Source organism: Somniosus microcephalus, chromosome 6 (assembly GCF_052327205.1).
Source record: "Somniosus microcephalus isolate GS21.2 chromosome 6, FLI_Smic_1.0, whole genome shotgun sequence".
Lineage (NCBI taxonomy): Eukaryota > Metazoa > Chordata > Chondrichthyes > Squaliformes > Somniosidae > Somniosus > Somniosus microcephalus.
The window spans coordinates 160330934-160349744 of record NC_140992.1 but is presented as its reverse complement, the minus strand read 5'-3'; the positions used below and the strand labels follow the sequence as shown (position 1 = coordinate 160349744).

The 18811-nt window shown below is 48.7% G+C and overlaps 1 protein-coding gene across 4 annotated transcripts in view; it reads left to right on the top strand.

The window, feature by feature from the left end:
- The window catches only part of dnaaf1 (dynein axonemal assembly factor 1), a 185127-nt gene that overhangs the window by 43567 nt on the left and 122749 nt on the right, over positions 1-18811 (top strand). For all 4 annotated transcript variants that reach the window (XM_085990903.1, XM_085990905.1, XM_085990902.1 and 1 more), the window contains exons 3-5: positions 199-420; positions 3401-3567; positions 10568-10689. In XM_085990903.1, coding sequence (XP_085847029.1) covers positions 199-420; positions 3401-3567; positions 10568-10689 — 511 coding nt within the window. The remainder of the gene's footprint in view (positions 1-198; positions 421-3400; positions 3568-10567; positions 10690-18811) is intronic.

Below are 18811 nucleotides of genomic sequence, written 5' to 3'. Positions count from 1 at the left end.
AAATTGAAGTACTCATTTGGTTTTGTGGTTTCTCTCCAGTCTAATGACAGTAATCTATTTAATCTAAGCAGTAGGAAGCTGCCTACACAGTTAAGGTGTGGCAAAGGCCATGGGTGGACTGTATTAATTGCAGCCAGTGTTGTCTAGTCACACCAGTTGTGTGTGTTTGATGAGCACTTCCTGTTTTTTCTGGTGTAGGTTTCTCCTACATTGAGAACCTGGAGGAGTACACTGGCCTGAGGTGCCTGTGGCTGGAGTGTAATGGGCTCTCGAGGATTGGGAACCTGGATGCTCAGACCGAGCTACGCTGCCTCTTCCTGCACCAAAACCTCATTCATATAATAGAGAACCTGGAGCCGCTGCAGAAACTAGACTCCCTCAACCTCAGCAACAACTACATCAAAATTATCGAGAACCTGTGTGAGTAAAGCTCAGGGGCCCGCCTGCCCTTCCCCATACGTCGGAAGTGCTCACAATATAAAGTACATAGAATCATAGAATGGTTACAGCATAGAAGGAGGCCATTTGGCCCGTCGAGCTCATGCCGGCTCTCTGCAAAAGCACTTCAGCTAGTCCCACTCACCGCCCTTTCCCCGTAGCCCTGCAAAGTTTTTTCCTTCAGGCACTTATCCAATTCCCTTTTGAAAGCCACAATTGAATCTGCCTCCAACGCCCTTTCAGGCAGTGCATTCCAGATCGCTGCGTAAATTTTTTTTCCTCATGTCACCTTTGGTTCTTCTGCTAATCACCTTATATCTGTGTCTCTGGTTCTCGACCCTTCCACCAATGGGAACAGTTTCTCTCTATCTACTCTGTCTAGACCCCTCATGATTTTGAACACCTCTATCAAATCTCCTCTCAACCTTCTCTGCTCCAAGGAGAACAACCCCAGCTTCTCCAGCCTATCCACGAAACTGAAGTCCCTCATCCCTGGATCCATTCTTGTAAATCTTTTCTGCACCATCTCTAAGGCCTTCACATCCTTCCTAAAGTGCGGTGCCCAGAATTGTGGACACTACTCCAGTTGAGGCTGGAGCAGTGTTTTATAAAGGTTCGTCATAACTTCCTTGCTTTTGTACTCTATGCCTCTGTTTATGAAGCCCAGGATCCCGTATGCTTTTTTAATCTCTTTCTCAACCTGCCGTGCCACCTTCAACGGTTTGTGCACATAAACCCCAAGGTCTCTCTGTTTCTGCACCCCCTTTAGAATTGTACCCTTTAGTTTATATTGCCTCTCCTCGTTCTTCCTACCAAATCTATCACTTCTCACTTTTCTGCATTAAATTTCACTCTCCTCCTCACTGTTCACTATACTTCCAAGTTTTGTGTCATCTGCTAATTTTAAAATTGTACCCTGTACACCCAAGTCCAAGTCATTAATATATATCAAGAAAAGCAGTGGCCCTAGTACCGACCCCTGGGGAACACCACTGTGTACCATCCTCCAGTCCGAAAAACAACCGTTCACCACTACTCTCTGTTTCCTATTACGTAGCCAATTTCGTCTCCATGCTGCCACTGTCCCCTTTATTCCATGGGCTTCAATTTCACTTGCCCCCTTCTGTTTACCACCCTGATCATTGTCAACTGCCCACTTCATTGAGTGGCTCCCTCTGAGACCAGAGCAGAGAATCCAAATGGAAGTGACCAGCTCTCCCGCCCTGAATTGTGGCAGAATTTTTATCGCATTTATACAAGTGCTAATGCAAGTATAAAATGTTTTCCAAACTTGTCACTTTCTGTGCATTCAGTTGTATATGAGGGAGGACGAGCGAGGAGGGGCAAAGTGCGGGGGCGGGAGTGAGCAAGGTGCGCGGGAAGAGGGGAGGGGGAGGTGCGTGTGGCGGGAAGTGGGCAGGGTGGAGTGGGGAGCCATGGGATGAGGGGCGAGGTGCAAGGTGCGTGAGGAGCGGCGGGGTGAGGGGGAAGGGTGTGGGGAGGGGTGGAGGTGCGCAGGGAGGGGACGCGGAGAGGGGTGTGGGGAGCGGGCGAGGTTAGTGGCGAATGGCACTGGAACTGCCCCAACCACAGCACTGAAACAGCTCTAATCAAAATCACAAATGACATCCTATGTGACTAGGTGCATTTTCCCTTCTTAACCTCTTAACACAGTCAATCACACATCCTCTCCTCCGTCACCCATCTGAGTGGAACGACCCTCGTCTGGATCTATTCTTATCTATCCAGTTGTAGCTAGAGAATCACATGCAATGGCTTTTCTTCCCACCCCCGCACTGTTGCTTCAGGAGTACCCCAAGGATCTATCCTTGACCCCTTATCTTTGTCATCTGCATGCTAGTCCTTGGCGACATTATCACAAAGCACAACATCAGGTTCCACATGTGCATTGATGACACTACTTCTGCTTCTCTGTATTGTCAGACTGCTTGTCTGATATCCCGTCTTGGATGAGCCATAATTTACTCCAGTTAAACATTGGGAAGACCAAAGTCCTCACCTTTGGCCCCCGCCACAAACACTGTACTGTTGTCATTGATTTCATCCCCTCCCTGGCCAATGTCTCAGGCTGAACCAGACTGTTCGTAACCTTTGCATCCTACTTGATCGAGCTCAGCTACCGACCCCATATCCTCTTATCACAAAGACCGCCTACTTCCACCTCCATAGCATTGGCTGTCTCTGCTCCTGCCTCAGCTCACCTGCTGCTGAAACGCTCCTCCACCCGTGTTAGCTCCAGACTCCACTATTCCAGCGCTCTCCTGGCCGGCCTCCCACCTTCCACCCTCCATAAACTTCAGCTCATCCCAAACTCTGCGGCGCCTATCCTATCTCGCACCAAGCCCCATTCACCCATCACCTGTGTGCTCGCAGACCTACATTGCCTCCAATTTCAAATTCGCATTCTCACGTTTAAGTCCCTACGTGGCCTAGCCTCTCCTTATCTATGTACCTTCCTCCAGACCTTCAACCTTCACCTCCCCCATTCTCTCTGTTTCACCTTTTGTGCATCACTCCCTCCTTTTGCCCCACCATTGGCGGCCATGCCTTCAATCACTTATGGTCTACACTCTGGAATTCCCTCCCTAAAACTCTCCACCTCTCTCGCCTGTTAAGACCCTCTTTGACCAAGCTTTTGGTCACCGCCTCTGAGTATCTCCTTCTTGGGACATTGGAATGGTTTTCTGCGTTAAAAGTGCCACATGAGTGCAAGTTGTTGTTGTTGCAACTCCATGTGTGGAGGCGAAGAGCGGGCAGCTTGTCTGTTATCCGGCCCTGGGTGGTAGAGTGCTGTGCTTTTATATCAAGGAGGTTCAGTGTGGGGAATTGATCCATGATGCATGGTGCTGTGCATCATTTGATACTATCACGGTGCATCTTCCCACATGTATTACACACGTAACAGGCCCCCTTATTTCAAGAATAATCTTTTCTCTCTCAGCCTGCCTGTCCGTGCTCAATACGCTGCAGTTGGCTCACAACCAGGTGTGCACGGTGCAGGACATTGAACACCTGAAGCAGTGTCCCAGCCTGGGTGTCCTTGACCTTTCGTACAACAAGCTGGACGACCCCAACATTATCACTGTCTTTGAGGTGATGCCTCACCTGGTAAGTGAAGCTTGCCTGTTTGTTCTGGATGTACAAATGGAATTTATTGCTCTTAGGAAAATATAAGGTGTAGTTTAATGTTCAAATTAAACTGTGTGGGCTGAAGTTTTCTTGTGTTGAAAACACTATTTAAATTTCCCAAACCAAAAGGAGGTGGAAAATAAACCAGTAATCTTGTGGGAGAGAGGATTACTTTAACTCAACAGCAGCAAACAATCAGCAGGTTTTACGCTGCGATGTGGATAAAGATTAACTGAAAGGGGGGAGGTTCGAGGCAAGGGTTTTCATTGGGCCTTCAAGCTTCATCTCACTTTGATATGTTCAGACCCTCACTGGGCTGTCCCCTACACACCACCAGCTCCTGGGTTCAGACCCTCACTGGGCTGTCCCCTACACACCACCAGCTCCTGGGTTCAGACCCTCACTGGGCTGTCCCCTACACACCACCAGCTCCTGGGTTCAGACCCTCACTGGGCTGTCCCCTACACACCACCAGCTCCTGGGTTCAGTCCCTCACTGGGCTGTCTCCTACACACCACCAGCTCCTGGGCTCAGACCCTCACTGGGCTGTCTCCTACACACCACCAGCTCCTGGGTTCAGACCCTCACTGGGCTGTCCCCTACACACCACCAGCTCCTGGGTTCAGACCCTCACTGGGCTGTCCCCTACACACCACCAGCTCCTGGGTTCAGACACTCACTGGGCTGTCCCCTACACACCACCAGCTCCTGGGTTCAGACCCTCACTGGGCTGTCCCCTACACACCACCAGCTCCTGGGTTCAGACCCTCACTGGGCTGTCTCCTACACACCACCAGCTCCTGGGTTCAGACCCTCACTGGGCTGTCCCCTACACACCACCAGCTCCTGGGTTCAGTCCCTCACTGGGCTGTCTCCTACACACCACCAGCTCCTGGGCTCAGACCCTCACTGGGCTGTCTCCTACACACCACCAGCTCCTGGGTTCAGACCCTCACTGGGCTGTCCCCTACACACCACCAGCTCCTGGGTTCAGACCCTCACTGGGCTGTCCCCTACACACCACCAGCTCCTGGGTTCAGACCCTCACTGGGCTGTCTCCTACACACCACCAGCTCCTGGGTTCAGACCCTCACTGGGCTGTCCCCTACACACCACCAGCTCCTGGGTTCAGACCCTCCCTGGGCTGTCCCCTACACACCACCAGCTCCTGGGTTCAGACTGTCCCTGGGCTGTCTCCTACACACCACCAGCTCCTGGGTTCAGACCCTCCCTGGGCTGTCCCCTACACACCACCAGCTCCTGGGTTCAGACCCTCACTGGGCTGTCCCCTACACACCACCAGCTCCTGGGTTCAGACTGTCCCTGGGCTGTCTCCTACACACCACCAGCTCCTGGGTTCAGACCCTCACTGGGCTGTCCCCTACACACCACCAGCTCCTGGGTTGAGACCCTCACTGGGCTGTCCCCTACACACCACCAGCTCCTGGGTTCAGACCCTCACTGGGCTGTTCCCTACACACCACCAGCTCCTGGGTTCAGTCCCTCACTGGGCTGTCCCCTACACACCACCAGCTCCTGGGTTCAGACTGTCCCTGGGCTGTCCCCTACACACCACCAGCTCCTGGGTTCAGACCCTCCCTGGGCTGTCCCCTACACACCACCAGCTCCTGGGTTCAGACCCTCCCTGGGCTGTCCCCTACACAACACCAGCTCCTGGGTTCAGACCCTCACTGGGCTGTCGCCTACACACCACCAGCTCCTGGGTTCATACCCTCACTGCACTGTCCCCTACACACCACCAGCTCCTGGGTTCAGACCCTCACTGGGCTGTCCCCTACACACCACCAGCTCCTGGGTTCATACCCTCACTGCACTGTCCCCTACACACCACCAGCTCCTGGGTTCAGACCCTCACTGGGCTGTCCCCTACACACCACCAGCTCCTGGGTTCATACCCCCACTGGGCTGTCCCCTACACACCACCAGCTCCTGGGTTCATACCCTCACTGGGCTGTCCCCTACACACCACCAGCTCCTGGGTTCAGACCCTCACTGGGCTGTCCCCTACACACCACCAGCTCCTGGGTTCATACCCCCACTGGGCTGTCCCCTACACACCACCAGCTCCTGGGTTCAGACCCTCACTGGGCTGTCCCCTACACACCACCAGCTCCTGGGTTCATACCCTCACTGCACTGTCCCCTACACACCACCAGCTCCTGGGTTCAGACCCTCACTGGGCTGTCCCCTACACACCACCAGCTCCTGGGTTCATACCCCCACTGGGCTGTCCCCTACACACCACCAGCTCCTGGGTTCATACCCTCACTGGGCTGTCCCCTACACACCACCAGCTCCTGGGTTCAGACCCTCACTGGGCTGTCCCCTACACACCACCAGCTCCTGGGTTCAGTCCCTCACTGGGCTGTCCCCTACACACCACCAGCTCCTGGGTTCAGACCCTCACTGGGCTGTCCCCTACACACCACCAGCTCCTGGGTTCAGTCCCTCACTGGGCTGTCCCCTGCACACCACCAGCTCCTGGGTTCAGACCCTCACTGGGCTGTCCCCTACACACCACCAGCTCCTGGGTTCAGACCCCCACTGGGCTGTCCGCTACGCACCACCAGCTCCTGGGTTCAGACTGTCCCTGGGCTGTCCCCTACGCACCACCAGCTCCTGGGTTCAGACCCTCACTGCGCTGTCCCCTACACACCACCAGCTCCTGGGTTCAGACCCTCACTGGGCTGTCCCCTACACACCACCAGCTCCTGGGTTCAGACCCTCACTGGGCTGTCCCCTACACACCACCAGCTCCTGGGTTCAGTCCCTCACTGGGCTGTCCCCTACACACCACCAGCTCCTGCGTTCAGACCCTCACTGGGCTGTCCCCTACACACCACCAGCTCCTGGGTTCAGACTGTCCCTGGGCTGTCTCCTACACACCACCAGCTCCTGGGTTCAGACCCTCCCTGGGCTGTCCCCTACACACCACCAGCTCCTGGGTTCAGACTGTCCCTGGGCTGTCCCCTACACACCACCAGCTCCTGGGTTCAGACTGTCCCTGGGCTGTCCCTTACACACCACCAGCTCCTGGGTTCAGACCGTCCCCGGGCTTTCTCCTACACACCACTAGCTCCTGGGTTCAGACCCTCCCTGGGCTGTCCCCTACACACCACCAGCTTCAGGGAGGGGCAAGATGGAAAAGGAAAGTGGGAGAGAGACAGAGAGGGAAAAACGGAATGCGGGGGAGAGAGGGAAAAAGAAAATGAGAGAGACAGCGAAAGAGAGAGAGTGTGAGTGTGCTTGAGTGATCAGCAAAAAGACTGCCAAATGACGGCCTTGTCAACGTGCAGAACATTGAGCAGTCTCCGCTGACAAAAGAAGCCTACTGCACCTGGTATCCCAGGCAGTCTCCCAAGGAAGTGCTTACCAGGCCTGACTCAGCTTAACTTCTGAGATCAGACAGGATTAGGGATGTTCAGAGCAGTGTGACATTAGGCGATAACCTGCTTTGGTTCCCTTTACTTCAATGCTTAGTTTCAGAGATCTGGCGTATTAGATTAATCCATTGTTAAACACATACAACATCGTGAGCATTTTTGTTCCATACAATTACTCCTTTACCATTTATTAGCTTCAGAAATTAAAGTTCAATTTTACTCCTACAACATTTATTAATCTATTAAACTTCAAAAACTGATTAGAAAATTCCATCCTTAAATTCCTTTCAGAATAATGAATCCACAAAGCCTAATGCTCTTTTAGTCTATATTTGAAATTCTTTCAGGTTTATTGTTCTCTTATAAGGCAGAACATTCCTTCATTTCATGGTACTTTCGGAGCAGTGTGGCAGTAGCTGATCGCCAGCTTTCTGTGTGATTTTTGCTAGTTTATGTCTTGTGTTTTTTTGTTGACTGTCGACCCCATTGCCCTTGTCTGGCAGCAGGAGAATGCCCATTTCTTTGCTGCATAAAGAAAACGAGAGAGAGAAAGTGAGAGTGCAGGAACTCACAGTAAAAAGTTTGGTGATTAACGGCGGTGTTAAGGTGCAGAGCTGAGAGCAGTCTCTGCCGGCAGCAAGAGCCGACTGCACCTAGTATTCCCAGGCAGTGTCCCATCCAAGTACTACCCAAGCCTGACCGAGATCAGGTGTTTTTTAACTGGATTTATTCAACATTAAACACATTTACAACATAGTGATTATTCCTTTGTACCGGGCAGTTCTTTAACAGTTTTTAGCTACAGAATTTACAGTCATCATTAAAGTCATTAACATTGAGTCATAACGGCACAGACGGAGGCCATTCGGCCCATTGAGTCCGTGCCGGCTCTCTGCACAGCAATCCAGTCAGTCCCATTCCCCTGCTCTATCCCCGTAGCCCTGCAAGTTTATTTCCCTCAAGTGCCTATCCAGTCTCCCCTTGAAAACATTGAGTGTCTCCGCTTCCACCACTTCCGTTGGCAGCGAGTTCCAGGTCCTCACCACTCGCTGCGTAAAAAAGTTTTTCCTCACTTCCCCCCTGTATCTCTTGCCCAAAACCTTAAATCTGTGTCCCCTAGTGCTTGTACCATTAACTAATGGGAACAGCCTTTCCCCGTCTAGCCTATCCAAACCCGTCATAATCTTGTACACCTCTATCAAACTACCCCTCAACCTCCTGTGTTCTAATGAAAACAAATCCAGCTTCTCCAACCTGTCCTTGTAGCTAAGATCCCCCATCCCCGGAACCATTCTGGTAAATCTCCTCTGCACCCTCTCAAGGGCCTTTACATCCTTCCTAAAGTGTGGTGACCAGAACTGGACACAATCTCCAGTTGTGGCCTAACCAGCACTTTATAAAGGTTCAGCATAACTTCTGTTATACTGTACAGTCATCCCTTTACCATTTATTAGCTTCAGAAATTAAAGTTCAATTTGTACCCATAACATATATTAATCTATTGAACTTCAAAAACTGGTCAAAAAATAACATCCTTAAATTCTTTTCCAAATAATCTAGTGTGGCCGTAGGCATTTGCCGATGATCTTTCTCTGTACTTAATGGCTTTCAGTCCTGTCGCTCATTCTTTTTGCTAGCTTATATTTCCTTTCCTCCCATTTCCCCACCTTGCTCTCTTCTTCCCTTGGTCCTCAGCCTTCCCACACAAACTACAAGCCCTACCATTCATGGCCTTCCCTTTGTTTCAACCTTCAAAACTGCATTAACTTCACCATTCCTTTGCCTGCGCACTCCTGCAAAAACGCTGCTACCTCATGTCTCAACATACACACAAATGGGGAGCAGCATTTTCTCCTCCCAGGCCCCACAGCTTCTAAAAGACTCAAGCCCAGACAGCAATTGTGGTTGCCTTTGTCCAATTCAGACCAGAAGAAGATGCGGGCCTTTCTGCACATGGATAAAAGCAGCCCACAGTCCCGATCTGCTGCAAGGAAATGAGAGAGAGATCGAGTGCGAGAGAGAGATCAGCAAAAAGTCTGCCAAATGAAGACAATGTCAACGTGCAGAACAGCGAGCAGCCTTTGCTCATAAGAAAAGTCTACTGCACCTGGTATTCCCAGCTGTCTAATCTGCTTAACTTCTGAGATCAGACAGGATCAGGTGCTTTCAGAGCAGTGTGACATTAGGCGACAGTCTGCTTTGGTTCCCTTTACTTAAATGCTTCCTGCTTGGTGTCTGTTTTTTGATAGATTATTTTCTTCTGATTTTTTTTCCACTCTGTCTCGAGCCCCTTCCTTTTGTCTGGCAGCAGGAGAATGTGCAGCAAGAAATGGGCAAAGGAGAGAGGGAGAGAGCTGTGAGGAGAGAGGGAGAGAAAAAAGGAAATGGCAGAGGGAGTTTGAGAGAGTGGAGAGAGACAGAGAGAAAAGAAAAGAGAGAGATGGAGGGGAGGAGAGTGGGAGCTGATACTGGGAAATATCCAAGAGTAACAGCACTGAGAGCTGATACAACAACTTGCCTTTATATCCTTAATGTAGCAAAATGTCCCAAGGCGCTTCACAGGTGTGCTATCAAACAAGATTTGAGACCGAGCCACATAAGAAGATATTAGGACAGGTGACCAAAGGTCACAGAGGTAGGTTTTAAGGTGCGTCTTAAAGGAAGAAAGAGAAGTAGGAAGGCAGGGAGGTTTAGGGAGGGAATTCTGGCGCTTAGGGCCTTGGCAGCTGAAGGCATGGCCACCAATGGTGCAGCGGTCTAAATCAAGAGATCAGAATTAGAGGAGCGCGGAACTCTGAGGGTTGTAGGGATGGAAGTGGTTACAGAGATAGGGAGACATGAGGCCATGGAGGGATTTGAACACCAGGATGAGAATTTTTATATTGAGGCATTGCCGGACCGCAAGCCAATGTAGGTCAGCAAGCACAGGGGTGATGGGTGAATGGGACTTGATGCAAGAAATAAATTGAAGGGGTAGGCAAAGGGTAGGAAGCAAGATGGGCAGGAGGAGAAGGGAGCTGCTGAGCCCAACAAGCCACATTTCCGTGCACACGTCACCAGAAAATGTTGCCTGTACCTTCCCTGCCACATCACCAGCCACTTAGCACCCAAAAGAAGGGCGAAAGAAAAAGAGAGAGAAAGAAAGAAGCAAAATGGCACAAAGAAAGGTGCAGGAAGGAAGGAAAACTCAGAGATGGGTAGAAGCGATGGGGGTAGAATAGGAGAGAGACTGAGCACAGCAGCAACATGAAGACAGCAGACAAGTAAAAGACGGAACAATGTTGTCTGATTTACCATGCGCAGTGCCCAAGAGATCCTGTGTCTTTAATAGTTATATTTTCAAAACACTAAACTTATCCGTAGCTTCGTATTGTGCAGCCGAAGAAATGATGGAAGGTTTGTTATAGAATGTTGAGGTGTTTAATGACCTCACTACGATCTCTGGGCAGTGATTTATTCTCTGGCAGTGTCTGCATTCATTGTTATCAGCTGTGCTAGAAGCGTTGAGACGCTGTGCAGCCTGGTGTGCTGCCTGAGTCCTGTGTAAAGACTGTTTTTCACTCTGCTTTTCACAGCGCGTGTTGAATTTGATGGGGAATGAAGTCATCAAGAAAATCTCTAACTACAGGAAGGTTTTGACTGTGCGCCTGCACCAGCTGACATACCTGGATGACAGACCAATCTTTCCGAAAGATAGGTACGTGATTGAGCAGCACTCAGGCTGGCTGAAGCCACGTGTTTGCTGCATTTCGACTTTTCGAAAAGGTAGGCAGAATGGAAAAGTGGGGGGGGAGTAGCCCTGATAATAAGGATGACATAAGGACAATAGTGAGATCGGATCTTGGCTTGGAAGATCAGGAAGTAGAATCAGTAGGGGTGGAGATGAGAAATAACAAGGGGCAGAAAACAGTAGTGGGAGTAGTTCATAGGCCCCCCTAACAGTAGCTATACCGTTCGACAGAGTATTAATCAACAAATAATAGGAACTTGTAACAAAGGTAATACAATAATCATGGGGGACTTTAATCTTCATATAGACTGGGCAAATGAAATTGGCAAAGGTAGTCTGGAGGACAAGTTCATGGAATGCATTCGAGATAGTTTCCTAGAACAATACGTCATGGAACCAACCAGGGAACAGGCTATTTTAGATCTTGTATTATGTAATGAGACAGGGTTAATTAGTAATGTCATAGCAAAGGATCCTCTGGGGAAGAGTGATCATAATATGATAGAATTTCACGTTGAGTTTTGAGAGTGAAATGCTTCAATCCAAAATGAGAGTCCTAAACTTAAATAAAGCCAATTACATAGATATGAGGGGGCGAGTTAGCTAAGGTAGATTGGGAAATTAGATTAAAAGGTATGACAGTAGATAAACAATGGCAAACATTTGAAGAAATATTCCAAAGTTCTCAACAAATATACATTCCATCGAGAAATAAAATCGCCATGGGAAAAGTGATCCATCCGTGGCTACTAAAGAAGTTAAGGATAGTATTAGATTAAAATAAAAGGCTTATAATGTTGCGAAGAATAGTAGTAAGCCTGAGGATTGGGAGAGCTGTAGAAACCAGCAAAGGATGACCAAACACTTGTTAAAAGGCAGAAAATAGAATATGAGAGTAAACTAGCAAGAAATATAATAGCTTCTACTAGTATGTAAAAAGGAAGAGAATAGCAAAAGTAAGTGTTGGTCCCTTAGAGGCTGAGACGGGAGAAATTATAATGGGGAATAAGGAAATGGCAGAGACTTTAAACAAATATTTTGTATCTGTCTTCACAGTAGAAGACACTAAAAGCATACCAAAAATATTGGGGAACCAAGGGGCTAATGAGAGTGAGGAACTTAAAGTAATTAATATCAGTGGAGAAAAGTACTTGAGAAACTAATGGGACTAAAAGCCGACAAATCCCCATGACCTAATGGCCTACATCCTAGGGTTCCAAAAGAGATGGCTGCAGAGATAGTGGATGCATTGATTGTGATCTTCCAAAATTCCCGAGATTCTGGAACGCTCCCACGGATTGGAAGGTAGCAAATGTAACTCCGCTATTCAAGAAAGGAGGGAGAGAGAAAACCAGGAACGACAGGCCAGTTGGCCTGACATCAGTCATCTGGAAAATGCTGGAATCCATTATTAAGGAAGTAGTAACGGGGCACTTAGAAAATCATAATATGATTAGGCAGAGTCAACATGGTTTTATGAAAGGGAAATTGTATTTATCAAATTTCTTTTTGAGGATGTAACTAGCAGGATAGATAAAGGGGAACCAGTGGATGTAGTATATTTGGATTTCCAAAAGGCACCCGATAAGGTACCACATAAAAGTTTGCTACGCAAGCTAAGGGCTCATGGGGTTGGGTTTAATATTTAGCATGGATAGAGGATTGGTTAACGGACAGATAACAGAGTAGGATAAATGGGTAATTTTCCGGTTGGCAGGCTGTAGCTAGTGGGGTGCCGCAAGGACCAGTTCTTGGCCCTCAGCTATTTACAATCTATATTAATGACTTAGATGAAGGGACCGAGTGCAATGTATTCAAGTTTGCTGATAATACAAAGCTAGGTGGGAAAGTAAGCTCTGAGAAGGATACAAAGAGGCTACAAAGGATATAGACAGGTTAAGTGAGTGGGCAATAAGATGGCAGACGGAGTATAATGTGGGGAAATGTGAGGTTATTCACTTTGGTAAGAAGAATAGAAAAACAGAATATTTTTTAAATGGTGAGAAACTATTAAATGTTGGTGTTCAGAGCAATTTAGGTGTCCTCGTAAAGGAAACACAGAGTTAACATGCAGGTACAACAAGCAATTAGGAAGGCAAATGGCATGTTGGCCTTTATTGCAAGTGGGTTGGAGTACAAGAGTGAGGAAGTCTTACTATAATTGTATCGGGCTTTTTGAGACCACACCTGGAGTACAGTACACAATTTTGGTCTCCTTATCTGAGGAAGGATATACTTGCCTTGGAGGCAATGCAACAAAGGGTCACGGGATTGATCCATGGGATGAGAGGGTTGTCCTACGAGGACAGATTTAGTGGATTAGGTCTATACTCTCTGGAGTTTAGAAGAATGAGAGGTGATCTCGTTGAAACATACAAAATTCTGAGGGGGGTTGACATGGTAGATGCTGAGAGGTTGTTTTCCCTGGCTGGAGAGTCTGGAACTAGGGGGCATAGTCTCAGGATAAGGGGTAGACCATTTAAGACTGAGATGAGGAGGCATTTCTTCTCTCAGAGGGTTGTGAATCTTTGGAATTCTCTACCTCAGAGGGCTGTGGATGCTGAATCGTTGAGTATATTCAAGGCTGAGATCGATAGATTTTTGGACTCTAGGGGAATCGAGAGATAATGGAGATCGGATGGGAAAGTGGAGTTGAGGTCGAAGATCAGCCATGATATTATGGAATGGCAGAGCAGGCTCAAGGGCCGTAAGGCCTATTCCTGAATCTAATTCTTATGTTCTTATGCATGAGGACACCAGTCCCAATGAGATAGCAGCTGTCTGTTTTATATCAAAAGAGTTACCCATTGGGCAGGCCAGTGAGCACCCCAATGTCAGTATAATTATAGTGGGGAGATGAGGCATCTTCATCTTTTATCCATAAATCCCCACAGTTCATAATTTCATTGCCAGGCCATTCAATCATATAATGTTGCAGCACAGAAACAAGCCATTCAACCCACCAAGCCTGTTTTAGTCTTTTTATTCACGCTAGCCACTCCCAGTCTAACCCCACTCTCCTGCCCCTTCCCATACACTTTAATATCCAATCCAGCCTAATTCACTCTCCTGTGCACTCCCCCATACCTTTTAATATCCCACCCAGTCAAATACCACTCTCCCGCCCCCTTCCCATGCCCTTTAATATCCCTCCCAGTCTAATCCCACTCTCCCGCTCGCTCCCCATCGCCTTTAATATCCTACCTAGTCTAAACAATCTCCTGCCCACTCCCCATACCCTTTAATATCCCACCCAGTCTAATCCCACTCATCCGCTCACTCCCTGTACCCTTTAATATCCCACTCTGTCTAATCCTACTGTCCTATTCACGACCCACACCCTTTAATATCCCACCTAGTTTAATCCCTCTCTCCTGCTCACTAACTGTACCCTTTAATATCCCACTCAGTCTAATCCGTACTCCTGCTCACTGCCTGTAACCTTTAATATTCCACTCTCCCGCTCACTCCCCATACCCTTTAAATCCCACCCAGTCTAATCCCACTCTCCCGCTCACTACCCATACCCTTTAATATTCCATTCAGTCTAATCCCACTCTCCCTCTCGCTCTCCATACACTTTAATATCCCACCCAACCTACCCCACTCTCCAGCTCACTCCCCACATTTAATAATCACACCCAGACTAATCCCACTCTCCAGCCCACTCCCCATATTCTTTAATATTCCTCTTTTTCAAGCAACTATCTAATTCCCTTTTGAAAATAATGGACTCTGCTTCAACAACAGCTTGTGACAGAGAATTCCACATTCTATCCACCCAGTGGGATATATTTTGTAACTTTCCCTTTAATTGCTTTTCTGATGATAAATTTGTGTCAATGACCAATGGAAATAATCTCTCACCATTTACCACTTCATAACCCTTCAGAGTCGGAGGTCACCACTTAATCTCATCTATGTGGAGCAACACCGTAACTTCTCAAATTCCTCTTCATACCTGTAACTCCAAATCCTTGCAATATCCTAGTGAATCTACACTGCACCTTCTCCATTGCTTTTCTATCCTCCTTTTAATGGGGTACCCAAAACTATACACAATACAGTAATCCAATCACAATTTACTATCATCTTGCACAGGTTCAATGACTCTAAATATAAAATGAAGGATGAGTTTACCTTTTTTTATGAACTAGGATGCCATTCACCCCCTAGAGCCTGTTCTGCCATTTAATCAGATCATGGCTGATCTATACCTCAACTCCATTTACCCGCCTTTGCTCCATATCTGTTGATGCCCTTACCTAACTTATGCATTTGTGCTGCCAGCTTTAATGACCTGTATATATGCATGCCTGGATCCCTCTGCCCCTCCATTCCATTTAAAATATTAACATTTAAGGTGTATTTTTATTTCCCCATTCTTACTTCCAAAATGTTGTACTTCAGATTTCTACATTGAACTGCATCTGCCACCTATCAGCCCTGCCTGCTAGCCAATTCCCTGCAGTCTTTCGCAATCCTTGTCATAACTGGACGTACTGTTCAATTTGGTGTCATCAGCAAAATTCAATATTATTCCCTCAGTTCCTAAATTGAGATCATTTTTGTATATAGTAAATAATAGTGAACAGTAAGCCTATGTAACCACTCGCCACACCCGGCTAGTCCAAGAATCTTCCTTTCTCCCCTACCCTTTGCTTTCTGCTCTCTAACCTCCTCTCAAACCACATGGTCACAGTGCCCCTAATTCCATGTCCCATGGGAGAATTGGTTACACAGAGGGCTCGAGCATCAGCTACAGTTATTTGTTTCTCAAGCCCTGCCGTGAGGACTAAAGTAAAAATTTGGGCTGAACATTTCCTCATCCATGGGCAAACGTTTAGAGCGGGTCCACAGGACCTCACATTCTACATGTCAGACATAATAGGGCGAGACAACCAGGGCCTGAATCTCACTTGACCTGCGAGCTGAAGCTGGACTCATGAGCAACAAGGTGTACAAGAGGAAGAAACTTGAATTCATACTTACTCGGGGGGCCGAAAGGAGGAAACGCCAAATGAGCTAAAACCAAGTGCAGGTCAAAGTTCGAGGCTAATGGAGAGTGATCTTGGTGTGAGTGCCTGATTAATTAGTTTAAGGGGGTAGGGTGATGTGGAAAATTGATTGGAGTCAAAGAGGAAATTAACATTCATTTTAACTTGCATAGAGCCTTTAACATGGAGAAGTGACCTAAGGCACCTCACAAAAATGGATGTCCAGCTATAAATGAGATGTTGGAGGGGGTGACCAAAAACTTGGTCTAAGAGGTGGTTTAGAAAGAGAGGGAAATGGAGAGGTTTAGGGAGGGAATTCCAGTGTGGCACCTAGGTGGCTGAAAGTATGACCACCAATGGTGGGGTGAAGGAAATGAGGCCAGCGTGGGAGGATATGAGGTTCAGGGTGAGTGTTTTAGGGCTGGAGAAGGTGACAGAGACAGGAAGTGTCAAGGCCATACAGGGATTTAAACACAAGAATGAGAATTTTAAATTTGGGGCACTGGGAGACCTGAAGTAAATGTAGGTGGGTGCGAGCAGGACTGGGTGTGTATAGAATACGGACAGCAGAGTTTTGGATAAGCTGGAATTCAGGGAAGGTGGAGAATAGGAGACCAGCTAGGAGAACATTGGAATAGTTGAGTCTGGAGAGGACAAAGCCGTGGATGAGGGTTTCAGTAGCAGATGGGCTGAGGTGGGCGATGTCACGGAGGTAGAAGCAGGTGTGATGGAAAGGATATGGGGTAAGAATCTCGGCTTGGGGTTGAACCAAACAATGGATTTACATTTGCTGTTTTTGAGTTTTGAAGAATTTCTCCCAAGTCTAGTGCACTCTTAAAAATATATATTAAAGCTTCATTAATTTCTATCCCCACTTCTTTTAAAACTCATGGATGTATGTTTTGCAGAGCTGATCACATAAGCTAGGCTGACTTCAGTACCATAATATGGGAGTGCTGCATGGTCGGAGGTGTTGCCTCTTAGATGAGGCATGTTCAGGTGGATGTAAAAGATCCCGTTGTGGCAGAGCCACCAAAGGACTCAGAGTGGTTGTACATAATTCCTTTAACAGCAATGTAGTTACTGTCTGTGCCTGTACCTTTAATTACACTGTTTGACTGTACAATGTCTAGTTACCTTTACAGCGCGGTTTCAACGTGATGACGTCATGCCGTTAGTCACGTGATGCCCCAATGGCGGGAAGAACGTGATGACGTCATGACGTCAGTCTTCTGACCAGGGGATCAGTCCTCGTGGAGCCCTCAAGGAGAGCAGACCTGTAGTTGATGTATTCCAGCAGTTTCCAGTTAAAACCTGTTTTGTTCCATTAAAGTTCATTGTTTTAATTGCCTGAGTCGAACTCAGTCTTTTTGATAGGAACCTCCGTTCCTACATTGGTGACCCCGAATTCTACGAACAATTTTCGTGGAAGATTCATCATGGACACGAACGCCGTCACGCTGAAACTGCCACAGTTCTGGGAGCAACAACCAGACACCTGGTTTATCCAGGCTGAAGCCCAGTTCGCCATTAGGAGCATCGTCGCAGATCAGACCCGTTATTATTACGTGGTCTCTGCCCTCGACAGCGCAACTGCATCACGGATCATCAGCCTCCTCGGTAGTCCTCCTACTGACAGCAAGTATGATGCGATTAAGGCGCGATTGCTTCAGGTTTTCGGGCTTCCAAAGTCGGAGCGCGCTCGCCGGCTCATCACGCTGCCCGGCCTCGGGGACTCCAAACCGTCCGAGCTCATGAGCCAAATGCTCATGCTCTTGGGTGCCGAACCGGAATGCTTCCTCTTCCGGGAGCTTTTCCTCTATCAAATGCCTGAACAGGTTCAGGCTGCCCTAGCCAGATCCGACATTATAGACTGCGCCGAGCTTGCGGCCGAAGCCGATAAGATTTTCACGGTAAGCCAGCAGTGCTGCACGGCCACGAGGCGCCCATCCCCCACAGATGCGGTCCCAGCTCCTCCTTCAGCGGGCTGGTGCTCCTACCACACCCGTTTTGGCGTGAAAGCACGATGCTGCCATTCCCCCTGCAGTTTTTCGCCCAAAAAAAAACAACAACAAAGCACCAGAGGCGTCCCTGGCGAAGGAGGACCGGGTCTAACGGGCGCTCCGCGGTGGCGATGGCCGTCGTATCTACGGGGAAACTCCTTTATATCACCGATTCCCTATCGGGCCGCTGTTTTCTTTGTGACACCGGGGCGCAGTGTAGCATTCTACCTGCGTCGAAGCTCGACATGCAAACTGGGAACCTCGGTTTTTCCCTCGTAGCGGCTAATGGCGCAGCAATTCGAACTTTCCGAAAGCGGCGGGTCGAAGTCTGTTTCGGCGGTCAGCGCTTCTTTTGGGAATTCGTCACGGCCACAGTCTCTCAGGCCATCCTAGGGGCGGATTTTCTGTGTGCCAACAGCCTCCTCATCGATGTCCGGCACCGCCGGCTGATCAACGCGGCCACCTTCCACTCGATTCCGTGCTACCACGGTACCTCCGTGTCGCGCTCTATTGCCTGCGCGTTCCCTTCTCCGGATGACTTCACGCAGTTCCTCGGAGTTTCCGGAGCTGACAAGGCCCACTTTCTCCTCTTCGGCAACGAAGCATGGTGTTGAGCATCATATCACCACTACTGGCTCCCCGGTTTATGCGCGGGCTAGAAAGCTCGAACCCGGCAAGCTCGCGGCTGCGAAGGCGGAGTTCGACACGATGGAGCGGCTCGGGATCATTCGGCGATCCAATGGTCCCTGGTCCTCGCCTCTCCACATTGTGCCAAAACCAGGCGGCGGCTGGCGGCCATGCGGTGACTACCGACGTCTGAACGATGCCACCACTCCGGATCGGTACCCGATTCCGCATATCCAGGATTTCTCGGCCCATTTGGCGGGAAATTCTATCTTCTCTACGAGACCTGCGTTTCATCTTCGTCTACCTTGACGACATTCTCATCGCCAGTGCCAGCAAGGAGGAGCACATCTCCTATTTGCGTTCCCTCTTTACGCGCCTCAGCTAACACGGGTTAATCATTAACCCGGCCAAGTGCCAGTTCAGCCTGCAACAGATCGATTTCCTGGGACACCGCATAACATC